The sequence below is a fragment of the Panicum virgatum genome, chromosome 8K (genome assembly GCF_016808335.1).
Source record: "Panicum virgatum strain AP13 chromosome 8K, P.virgatum_v5, whole genome shotgun sequence".
Classification (NCBI taxonomy): domain Eukaryota; kingdom Viridiplantae; phylum Streptophyta; class Magnoliopsida; order Poales; family Poaceae; genus Panicum; species Panicum virgatum.
This window is the reverse complement of record NC_053143.1, coordinates 39,643,256-39,656,152: the sequence shown is the minus strand read 5'-3', so window position 1 is coordinate 39,656,152 and position 12,897 is coordinate 39,643,256. Positions and strand designations below refer to the sequence as shown.

Genomic DNA, 12,897 nt, shown 5'->3' with positions numbered 1-12,897 from the left:
AATTATGATAATTAACTCTCAGGCAGGAAAATGAAATGGTTTTACATGCGTGCGTGATTAAAGCATTGGTGATTTAGCTTTGTTTGAATCATATTGCTTGAGTATGCCCACGGATTCAAGTGGGCAGCAAGAAAACGGTCGGGAGGGAGTAGCCTACAGCAGGTCAGCAAGATTCCATCCAAAATTTCCGATGGGATTCACGAGTTTCAGAGGTTTTGAAGAAGCACCCCGATGCCAATCAGAACTTTGAAACAAGCAAAAGCATGAATCGCAAAGAAATTTCAATCCCGCATGTACAAAAGTTTATTTATATATTAGAACTAATAAATCAATACAGTACTTAATTACCACTAACTTAAAATGTTCTGCGACGCTTGCAATCTACACGACCACGAACAAGATGCTATGATAGCAAAATCTGACATTGTACACAACTAAAAGAACAATCTGTTCCCTGATGTTTCGCTGAAGGTGAAGCTAGCACCCCAATCACAGAGACATGAATAAAACATGAGAAGACAGCGCTCCTGAACAGCTGACTAAATCCAGGCATCCAAGAAACCCAGACTCGCCGAAGTCAATGTGCCTATGGTCAGAAGTGATTCCACCTTATCTAGAGCAGGAATCAATCGCTGTCCCTTGCAGCATCTGCAAGTGTATAGAAGTGTTATTCAGAAGAAGGCATACAGAAATTATTTTCCTTGGTGTTCAGATGGCTGGCACACCAAGGGCATAAGAACAATTGAATGCCCAGAGGCGGTAACAAGCAGAAACTTTTGAACGAAAGAGAAGGAAAGAGACAACCAGCAGGAAATGCAACCAGTATGCGTAGTCAACTATATGATAGTAGAGTGCGGAAAAAAAACAGAGTTGATTTAAAAAAGATTGCACATGGTAGATGCTTCAACTATTGAAGTGAACCCACTTAGACTGCTAACTGCTGTGGTTGTTTACAGTAAACTTTTCATGCAAAAATGCAAGGTCAGCAGCACATGAGCTACAAAAGTGTGTGCTGAATCAAATATACTATGAATCTGGCTCGAAAAAAGATACCTCGAATAGATCTAAGAATCCGATGAACTGCTGCAAAGTGCCCAGGTCTCTAAATCAGTATAATGTTGATTTTTTCAGATGTTCTCTTATTTAGAAACGAGAAAAAAAAACTAATCTATGATAATCATATACAATCATGATAGAAATTCTCAACCTGCTGGCCACTGTTGGAACATACAGACGTGAGTGTAATGGAACTATGCACAGCAAGCTCGCATATAACCTGTTGTATTCTAAATTTATGAGTAACTAAAAGATAGTGTGTAGTTCTTTCAGTTTCCACCATTCCAAAGTTGAGGATGATTCAATAGCTACTAGATGTTTCCGCAAAATGCCTTATGGAAACAGCCTTTCAGGATTTTCCATGGTACCGTCTACCAAAGGGATTAAGTTTTCTCCATGGCAACATATGTGTGCTGCAGTGCATATAGCATCAGCCATCAAGGTTTTTCTTTTGGGAGATTGAGACGACAGGATTACATCTAAAACCAGGCCAGCTGCTAGTGTGGAGCATAGAAAAATCTGTCTAGCGGCAAGAATAAAGAAATGCCCCAGCTGGTAATAAAGGCCCTTCATGTTTGTTACTTCTTTGATCCATTTTCAGGATCCAAACTTGTACAGAGATATGATGCGCTTTCACAAAACAAATATGATTGCAGTAGTAAGATCATCTCCAAGATAGCAAAAATGTTGAAACTCCTTTTTGGGCAAGTTTGGTGTGTTCAACAGCATGAGACTAAGGGAAACTCCTTCCTAATTGTAGCTGGGGCTGAACTGGACTATAGTAATTTAAAGAAAACTACAGCATATACTTAAAAGTGCACTTATCTCAACAATAAAGAACTTGTAAGCTGCTGAAAACAAATCATGTAAAAACGATTGAATCATACCATCAGCAGAACCATTGCCAGCTTCCGCATCATCATTATCGCCTTTGTCTCCACCCTCTACATTCTCCTCATCTTCTTCATCATCGTCTTGCGCATCATCATCTTCATCATCATCACTATCAGCTTCTATTTTAGGTGGTGGTGGCAGGGGTATGAAACTTGATGTACTTCTCCGACGAGAACTAGTGATAATATTACTCATGTCTATGCCCTCAAGTTCCTTTGCTCTTTCTTTTCTTTTCTTCACTGCTTTGATTTCTGCCCATTTAACATTAAAAAGCATGTTAGAGAAAAGGGGGATGAGCCCAACGTGGTTCATTTTATAATACCTTACAGAACCAACAACTTCTGTATATTCGAAGTTTGAGAGCAAGGTAAAGGTTACTGGTACTGATACTTCACTCAATTAAATAAAAAACAAAAGTAAACATAAAACAGAAGTTTCCCTAAACAATCTATTATTTAACCCAAAAAAACACACCTTTTTCAGAAGGATTTTTTGACAATCCTTCCTTTTCAAGCATATCTTCTAACTCCTTTATCAAACAGGCCTCACGTTTGTGCTCAGGAGCTTGTTTGGCTTTCCGATACACAGTAGGTGGAATACTAAATTAAAGGAAACATATTAGTAAATTTATCATTCTAAATCCATAATTCGATATGGTAAATCAAGTATGAGGTAGTACGTCATTCCACAAGACTTGATTATCGACTTCAGATGCTCTACATGTTTCCCATAAGCTGGAGCCTGTAGTCGTTTTCTCTGCACACCAAAACATGAAGATATATGAGTAAGACACATCTGTTCACATGACCAGAAATTAAGTGTGACAAAAGTTCAAGCTGAAAACCTTGTTATCTTCCTCAGCAGATGAATGAGAATTATCCTCTTCTGCTGAGTTGCCACCCTCTTCATCAGCATTTCTATCTGAATCTCGTTTTGCAACCTTTTTAGCCTTCAGGGTTGACAGTTTCTTCCCATTTGCAACTTTTTTCTGCTTTTTTATGACTTTACCCTTTTCTGCCCTTTTCTTTCTTGGTCTTGTATCCTCATCTCTATCTTCCATCTCACTCTGGCTATTATTTAATTCAGAGCTATCTGAGTCTTCGCGGGTTCTTTTTGAACCTTTACTTGTTTTTTGGTCAGTATCCGTGAGAGGTCCCTTTTTACTTTTTTTCTTTGTCCCATTTGCAGGTTCTTGCAAAATCTGCCACACAGAAAAAGAAAAGAAGCAGAACCAAATTTCATATCCTCGAATTAATAAATATAAAAAAATGTTCCAAGCACATTCAATTAAAGAAATAGATGTTACTCATGCATATATTAAAAAAAACTCGACCGGGCGGGGGAAAGACCGCCCCCGCGGCATTACCAATAAGTAGAGGCCAGGTTGACCCCGGCCGAGAAACCCCCCGAACCCCGACTCTTTCCGGGCTTGGGCCTGGCGGCACCGTTCCACCGGTCCGGACCACCGCCCCCCAGCGTCGGACCAGCCCCCAGGCGGCACCGTTCAACTGGGTCGGGGTACACGGCCCAAGTGTCGGACCAGCCAGCCCAAGAACATCAGGAGCGCAGCGAGGGGGGTTTTTTGACCCCCCAGGCAGAGACATTCGTCCCCGACGGGGCTCGAACCCTCCACCTGGGGGGTGCCGCCGGAAGCTTCTAACCAACTGGTCTAGCAACCTTAGGCTACTCATGCATATATTAAACTGACCTTGTCTAATTCTGTAGTAATGAAGTTCTTGTAGGCATCTAAAGCTTTCTTCTGAAGCTTGAGATCTTCTTCCAAAGTACGGCGAACTCCTTGCAGAGTAAGAGTTCTGCATTTATTTCATTTTGTGAATACATACTGAATAGCGAAATGCACAAGGTAAAATGGACATTGAGTAGCAAAAAAGGGGCATTGGGTATACCCAAAAACATCATTACATTCTCTTTTCTGTTTCAGCAGTTGTAGTTTTATGGTCCAAAATCAAACTTCAAACCACAATGAGTAAAATACAACACTAAATAAGTAAGCACGGTCTAGGGAAACTTCTTAGAACAGAACACCCAAAGTATATTCTAACAATACTTGCTAATTCTCCAAATCTTGAACAGGATACGCAGCAACCATTCCAATCAAAATACTCACTCCGACCACTAAGCATTGACAGTTCTCTACTTATCATGGACTCGAGGGTGCAACATTGATTAATAATTTTCCAATAGTATTAGAAAAATATAGCACGATGAAAGTACAGTTGATGGTGTATCTGTTAATATCATTTTCTTGTCCCAATGCTTCATATACATTAACGTGCAAAGTTGAAAAGTTTAATAAACTAAAACATGGTAACAATGGAGATATGTATCAACTTATGATAATCATACATTACTACATTAGCAAGAAGTAGTAGAGAAAACATACTCAGAATTCTTTCTAAAATAAGAAGTCCTTTTCTCAATGGCTTCTTTTATCATGTCTTCACTAATATCACTGCTGGAAGTTTTATTCTTTTCTCCCTCAGGATCTTTTCCTGTCCCACTGGATCTTACTACTTGATCATCAGCACTGGAAGACGTTTTTTTTGAAACAGGTGTTGGTTTAGCATCATCTGGCCCTTCTTTGGATAAATTGTCATCTTTCGCATCAGCATCCTCTGATGCATTATCATTTGTGTTTTCATCATCAGATTCAGCAAAAACCTGTTATAATACTTGGCCAAAACAAAAAGGGCAAGAGAGAGTGAGTGATACAGAAAGCGATTAACAAAAAAAGAAAGAAAAGGGAAAAAGATTGACGTGATTTTCCAAAAAGGTTCCTAGCTAAAGTTGTCTCGCCCTGCTTCAAAACTACAGGGCGCGCGCTACGGCTTTGACCTAACGTCGCATGCGGTCCGCAGGGTTCCCTAAATTCCCCTTGAATCAAGTGGGACCGGGAGATCGTTGTTCATTCGGTGGTTGGCCTTCCCCGCAGGCCAGTGAAATGGGGCCCGGTATCGGCAGATCAACGAATTCAAACTAGCTTTTCGAAGAAATGAATGAAATTCAATCTTTATGTACTGACTCCTAAGCGAATTATTTGAAAAAGGTCCATGATATCAAATATAGATATATCATATATACGGAGAACCTTGGTCCCAGTTTTTAGAGAAAACGACAACATGAATTTTCAAAGCTCGTAAGTGCTAACTTTAAATGCAAAATCAGAGCCTGGAATTTAAGATTACATAACATCAACTGTATAAGTGTTGTAACATCCTTCTAAAAACTACCACTATCCATCAGTTTTCCCATAATTTTCAATTTACTGTGCAGAACATAATATCTATATTATTGTTTACTGTGCAGAACTGTTCTATTAGATTGAATACTTATGTACAGGCCCCAACAATTTTTATCAGAATATTTTCATCTTGTTAACAAAAACCGTTATGTAAATCTGTAGAATTAAGAAGTACGCACAATGCTCAGTTATAGTTTTTCTTATTTTTTTAGAAAAAAGAAAGACCATCTAAGAGTATGAAAATTTGGATGTATAGAAAAACCATCGCAACACCTTAAAAGGAATATCTCTGTAAATAGCTGAACATACCTTGTCCACACATTGCTTTATGAACTTTTTGTGTGCATCAAGTGAATATGTCTCCAAACCTAGGTCCTTCTCCAGTGCTCTTCTGACGCCTTCAAGGGTCAAGGAGCTGAAAAAGAAAATCTCTTGTGTAAGTGTTACACTTCTCTTTGTTAAAGCTGAAAAAGTTCAAATCCAATATCCCTCTCTACTCTGAAATTGACTCTTAGTACAAAACCAACATTAAGCCATATCACCTCTAAAACTACAGCCAGCAGGTCATACTCAAAAAACATATTAACCATCACATCTGATCTATGTGACAGCCTGACAGGATTTTGTGAAGTTTTTAAAACCATCATACTCAAAACAAATATTTAACCATCAAAAAAATATTAACCATCAGGTAGACACCCAAATGGTGGAAGTTTTTAAAACCACGAGTCCTGTCATGAAAACATGAAAAGGAACCTTTCAGCCTTTTGTGAAAAGGCATGTTTATATGGCACCTTTAATAATTTACTTCAGTTAGTGATTGAACTTCGCAAGACTAAATATACCATGAAAGGACAGCATGTTTCTAGATACGACACTCTTAGAAAAATATAGAAATACATAAGAATTTTTCAAATATGGTAGAACAAATTCTATTAATTCTCCCAAAGAAAAACATCAGTGAGCATTGGTAGTAATGAAAGATGAATATCATATCCGCCTCCTCTTACTCTTGCTCCAATTCACGCAGAAGCCATCACACACAGCCAAGCCCTCAAGAAAAGGCACAAGACAAGGTACGACACCAAAAGCATTGATCACCCCACACAAAACAACAACGCCCTCTGTTTCAAAAGGTAGTGCCTAGGCACCAGGTGGAGCAGCACTGCGTCGCGTAGCACCTAGGCATTTTTGCACCTAGAGCGGCTTAAGATTTCATCTATGTATGAAAGTTTGACTAATTGGACATGGAGATAAATATAGCTATGGTCTATGGAACAGTTATGAATGCATGATAACGTCAGATTCTTTCGGTTTCAATATTCCATTTTTTCCCTCTACTTAACTATAATTATAGCCATCTGCAAAACTACAAGTGCCTAGGCAATGCCGTCACCTAGGTAGATCCTGACGGCCTAGCAGTTTTTGAAACACTGACAACACTCAACAGTGAAATCATTGGCTCCCTGTGAAGAACTGAAATGCGGATTCAGGGCAACATGAAAGCAATCAGCGTAAATTGAAGACAAAGGGTAAAAATCCCAACTTGGGTTCTACTGGAAAGCAGGATAACTTCTCAATCGCGGCATATCCGGGATCACAACAGGCAGGCACTGTATATAAATACAGCTTGACAGTGCAACAATCAAGTTTAACAGCCGAAACGACAAAATTTAAGGATAGAATGAGCTGGACACAACAACAAAAACGGAAAACGACTTCGCGCCACGGCACAACGGCCCGCCAACTGCCGCCACCGGATTCTTATAAAAGAATCAGTACGAAGAGATCTCTGCCGTCTAAGAGTTTCAACATATTCAGTTGCCTCCTGTCTTGACAGGTGAAACCCCCCAAATTTCCATTTCTCCCAAACCTCTAAAACCCTAGGAGTTGCCGACTGCTGCTGAGACCAGCACCAGCCGTTGACAAAAAATCCTGGTTCAGGATTCATCACCAGCGCTTGCCGCTCGACTCCTCCTCCTACCCATCCGGTCTCACCACGACAGCTAATACGAATCCCCGCGCCGCCGCCACTACTCCAAAAGCTCAAAACCCCTCCCCCAGCGCAGGGACCTCCGACGCAAGCGCAGGCTGCCCAACCGAGAGAAGCGCAGCAATTCCGGACGCCAGCGGCAGCCGCGGCCACGGACCTGAACCCTAGGCCCCGCGAAACCCTAGGGGGGAGGGGCAGGACGGGCGCACCAGCCCGAGGAGGAGGCGGGGGAAGGGGGAGGGAGGTGTGCGCTCACTCGGCCTGCTTCTTGAAGTCGGGGACCCGGGCGCGCATGGCCTTCTCGATCTCCGCCTCCCTCTCGCGCGACGCCCCCGCGGCGGCGGCGGCGGCGGCGGCGTCTCCCATGCGGTGTGCCCCGGGGGTGGCCGCCGCCCGCTGCTGACGCTGCTGCCCCCGTCGCTCGTGCTCTCGGCTGTCGGCTCTGCCGATTTCGGGGCGCCGTCGCAGTAGGAACACGCCGAGCACGCTTGCCGGGTGATTTGAGGGGTCGAGGGGGCGTCACGTTGGGCTGGGCCGGGCCCCCGCCCAGCGCGACAATTAACTTGGTGGGACTAGGCCACCCGGCCTATATGTATCTGGGCCTAGCCTGGCCTGGCCTTCGTCCGCCAATCGTGTACCTCTTCTGGAAGATTTTTTTTCTCCAACTTTCCGTGTTTGAGATTCGTGCAATCATCTACAATTATTAGATCTAACACACTCAAACCCTATCCCTCACCCTCTCACCTTGCGCTCCGTCTGTGTCCAGCGCCGCCGCCCCGATGCAGGTTCTCGCCGCCGCCGTGCGCACCGCCTGACGCTGCCCCGCGCCGCCGTCGCGCGCCCTGCCGCGACCCTCCCCTGTGCGCGGCCGCCGCATCGCTCCGCCCCAGCCCATCCCCTGCATCACGCCGCCGTGGCTGCAGCCTGTCGGCGCGCCGCCTCCTCTCCCGCGGCCGCGCCGCGCGCCGTGTGCCCGCAGCACCGCCGCCTCTCCCGCGGGGCCTCCGCCTCTTCCACATGCTGCGCGCCCGCAGTGCCACCGCCGCCGCCGGTATTGGAGAAGATGATAGAAAAAATATTGAGGATCAACATTTTCAAAATATTGTTCAACATTTTCAATGCATTGATCCAACATTTTTTAATTGTTGGTTCAATATTTTTGAATTGCTAGTTCAACATTTTTTCTGTAAAATGTTGAATAAACCAATAGCTGGGCTTTAATGGGCTTTATAGGTGAGTTGTTTAACTATCTTCCACAAGATGTATAGGAGCCCCCCGCCTTCGTCCGCCCGCTTTGAAAATGAAATTAGGGGAGAAGCGCAAAAAAAATGCAGTTTGGCTAGATACATATCTAATTTTTTTTCTAAAAAAAAGGATTTCTTATGGCATGACTCACGAGTGCATGACACAGCAAAATTCCTATTGAAAAGCACAACCAAATTCAATCAACAATATTGTAAGCCATATAACCAGATGTGGAGGCGACTGTCGCTCCAACCTCTCCCCGTCCCCTCTGCCTCCTCCCTATTCGTCTCCACCGCTCGCCCCCACCACCAACCCTATCCATCAGTTGTCCACCACCACCCGTCTGGAGGCGCCATCGCCGTCGGCCTTGCTGCCCACATCCCGCCTCCTCCGTTGGGCCGCCCGCCGCCCACGGCCATCCCTCTAAGACTGCCGACCATGGAAGCTCTCCCAACCCCGACCCCCCAATCCAAACCCTAACTCCGCCGACCTCTACCACCACCCGCACCCAACAGTGACCCGCAGTCGGCCGCCCCGCCCACAACCCGCCAGAGATGAAGGAGATCGCCGGAGTTAATTTCTCTGCTTTGTTACTTTTTTAGTTTGGTTGTTACTTTTTATTGTTGTAAATGATGTGTCGAAGAAAGTAACTGTAGGGCTCTCCCGTTAGTGCTAAACGAAGAGGACTCTCCGTATAGCATTTAGGTTTATCTAATTTTACCTCGACCATAACTATCCTCCACCGTCTCGATCGTTTGCAACATATCCACCAAATACCACTATCAAGGCAGTTTACACTTGTGACTTCCCTCTAATCAAATAAAATCCAAATGCCCAAAAAGAAAATATTATCTAAGAAGCTTTTATCCAGAACAAGGGAGAAGAAGCAAAATTTAATCTCTGAGACAAATATGAGTTAGTGTTTATATATCTGTTGAAATATATTAGTTTAAACATCTATATTATCCAATATAAGAACAAAACATTTCAAGTAAATAGCTTAAGGGCATGTTTGGAGAAACTAAAGTTGAGTGCTAAATTTTGGCACATATAACCTCTAACACATATTTAAAGTTTTTAAATCTTGGCTAAAGTTTAGTTCACCCCATTAGCACTTTCATTTGAATAAGCTAATGTTGAAATTTAGCATTTTCACCCTTAGGGCATCTCCAAAAGACTCGGTATCCCGAGTTGGCTCGCGAAAAAAAACAATCACCGTAAAAAACAGCTTCCAACAAGTTCTGCAGCCTGCTCGCTATTGCATCTGGTTCGTCATCCCCGCTAGTTCGCTCGGCGAATCTCCAGAGTGAGTCTGACTCGCCATCCGGCCCTCCTGCGCGCTCCCGCCCCTCCCGCGCACCCTTCGCCCTCCCGCGCCCTCCCACACGGTCGCTGCCCCTGCACGGCTGCATTTGACAACATCTTAACAACTTCAAATGTAAAAACTCAAAACTACAAGAATCTAGATCGTTAAAAGTGTTAAAATTTTTGGTAAACAAAGTGTCTTCATTTGACAACAAACAAAAAATATATTAATTTTCTAATGCGACAAGCAAAAGTACACGATTATTATGGTGCTGTAATTTTATATAATTTTTTTGAGCACCTTAACATCATCAAATGAAAAAATTCAAAACTATAAAGTTTTAGATATCGTCGAGGGCTACAATTTTTATATAAAAATCATCTTCATCCGATGTCGTATCGAAGAGTTATGATTTTTCGAAGATTCAGCCGAAATAAATTAGAAAAGAGAAAAACAAAACCGCGGCTACTGTAGCAAATCCGGGGTCACTGTAGCAAATTCTGACCGCACAGTGCCATGCAAAACCGGGCTGGACCAGGGGTGAACGGGTTCGCAAGTTCGAGGGGCTAGATGTCTGGTTTCTCTATTTGACACAGCGCTGCAAATTCAGATGCCCACGGTGCATTTTACTCTAATAAAAAAATTAGTTTCAAGTTAATTGACTGATTTATGTTTCTTTTTTTATCATCCGCCCCTCTAATCATGTATGTACATCAAGTGACATCAAACCAGCACAATTATTGTTCCAATTATGGAGCTAAGATTATTGTGTGCATTCATCATCTAAGCTGGAGGGGTGCTAGAGGCCGAAGGTATGGGACTTGCTTACAAAATGCCACGTGGGCGTCAAGGAAGTAAGGTGTAAGGGAATCGAGTTTGGATAAAATTGTTTCATTGTTATCAAAACACATACACATATTCCTTCCCTTCAAATATATGGAGCACTGTTTTCTATGGACTTATTCGGTGCGGACACACTTTTTGTATTCGGGGATGAACTAAATGGGTCTATATATAAGAATCTGGTGGTTAGCAAATATTTATCTGATCATTCATCTGAATCTGATGTTATTTGTGCATTTCTTAAAAAAATTGGTTTGAAGGTGCTGCATACTGGCGAGGAGTGGTTGACACGCTAATGCGGAGTTCTATTATGTTCACACACCTCCAACAATTCATTTGCATAGTGGGGATCTACGCAGAGCATAAATATTGTTTAAAATAAAGTGTGCATCTATTGCTATTTAATTTTTCCTACATGTATTTGGTATCATGAAAATTTTTGCACATATAAAAAATTTATTTTACCTGTTGCAACGAGGGTGCGTCGCTCCGCAACGGTGGACGGCGGCGAGGGAGCTACGACACCGGCGACCGGCGTTGTGGCGGCGGCGAGAGGACACCTAGCATCAGCATTATTTTTTCTTTTGTTTGTAGCAAACAGACTCGAATAGTAGTTTGGGCTGTCTCTTTATGGACCGATAACCAACATGGGCTTGGACCAAATCCCTTGTTTGTCAGATATGCAGTTGGACGCGCTTTTTTCTTTTTTATATTTAAAAAAATTAAAAATTTTAAAAATATATGTCCGTTTTGAAATATTTTAAAAATACCCCGGTCGCCCTCCCATAGGGCAACAGGCTCTTAGTGTAATTTTTTTTCTTCAAATTTGCAACGAGGTCCCTGGAAAAAAAGGGGCCTGTCGCCCCCCTCGGGCGACCAGTGGGCGGGCCCGCCCACGGGCGCGGCAGGGGCCTGTCGCCCCCCCCCCTCGGGCGACCGGGGTACACCCCCTTATATAAGGATTCGACCTCCCATTCCCTTCTCATTTCAGCCTGAAAATTCCAGCAAAAATCCAGAAAAAAAGATAGGGGTGAGGAGAAGGGAAGCGGCGAAGCCCTGCCGGATTCAGCACTTGTGATCTGCAGGTTAGTACATTTAGTTTATATATTTTTCCATTTAAGTACTACGCATTTAAGTAGGAGTAATTTAAGTAGGGGTGAGTAATTTAATTTAATTAGTGCTATAGTAGAACCAATTAAGTAGGAGTTTAATGATACTTTAGAAAATTAATACTACACATTTATTATTATAATTGCAGTACTATTAGAGACGTATTTATAAATTAATTATGATTTAGAATAGAATTTGGCATATGCAGTATAGAATTTGAGTGTCATCACGTAGTTATGAATACTTATACGTTGTAGTTGAATTTCATACTTAGTTTTTACGGATTATTGAATAAGGTAGTGAAGTAAAGAGTATAACTCGATAAGTATTATGTGATATACAGATATGTCGAGTAAGATGCAGTTTCAAGTATTTTATGGTGACTACAATATTTTGTATGTGCCAAATGAAGTAGATCTTTCTGCCTTTAAGTGCACATCTAACGCCATAGATAAACCTCTGGAAAGGAGTTTTGGTTCCATATGTAAGTGGCTACAGCGTGGGTTCCGTGTTGATCCGTTGACACATGTGATCACCGTCCAGTCTCTTGTTAATTGGGAGGTAGAAAGTGAATTATGGGAATTGATGATGATACACAACACTGATGAATGACAGAAGTACATGCAAGCAGCTCTAGAGCGTGGGTGGCCTCTGGCCATTCTTGTTCAAATCCGGGAGAAGACACAAAATGAAATCCAACATTGTGCAGATCAAGGAACTCCGAGTATTCGAAGAGAGACCAATTATGTTGAGCAAAATGAGTCAGAAGAGACAGAGAACCAAAACATGGGACCACATGGCCTTACTGATGAGGGAGAGAGGATACATAGCATTGTGGACGAGATGGAGGCAGAAGACCAAACCGCAATAGAGATGGAAGAATATGAGGGCTCATCTGATGACGAGCAGTACTCATTGCCAAAAGAGTGGAAGAAGCATAGTTTTGGCAGTCATAGTACTTGACGAACCTCTTGCCTTTCCCTTTGTCTCTTTTCTGATTCTAGGTTCATGTAAAGGGGGAGGAACATCATGTGTTGGAGGCCGTGGTTTGGGGGGCATGAAGTCATCCATTTCGTCATCCCAGTTCACACAAGTTGGTGGTTGAGGTGCTGAAGCATGACTCGATGAACCTCCGGGCATCTGTTCTTGCGTAGGCCAAGTACTATCACCCGAAGATCTTATCCACCT

At 42.9% G+C, this 12,897-nt stretch overlaps 1 protein-coding gene across 1 annotated transcript; it reads right to left on the bottom strand.

Moving 5' to 3' along the window:
- Window positions 1-279: 279 nt before the first annotated feature.
- On the bottom strand, window positions 280-7,683 carry LOC120644624 (glutamic acid-rich protein-like). Its single transcript, XM_039921278.1, has 9 exons — window positions 7,462-7,683; window positions 5,522-5,627; window positions 4,355-4,632; window positions 3,659-3,764; window positions 2,795-3,151; window positions 2,630-2,706; window positions 2,425-2,549; window positions 1,944-2,201; window positions 280-648 (listed from the first exon to the last, which is right to left on the bottom strand). The coding sequence occupies exons 1-9, from the start codon at window positions 7,569-7,571 to the stop codon at window positions 626-628; spliced, it is 1,440 nt and encodes a 479-aa protein (XP_039777212.1). The 5' UTR covers window positions 7,572-7,683; the 3' UTR covers window positions 280-625.
- Between the last annotated feature and the right edge of the window lie 5,214 nt (window positions 7,684-12,897).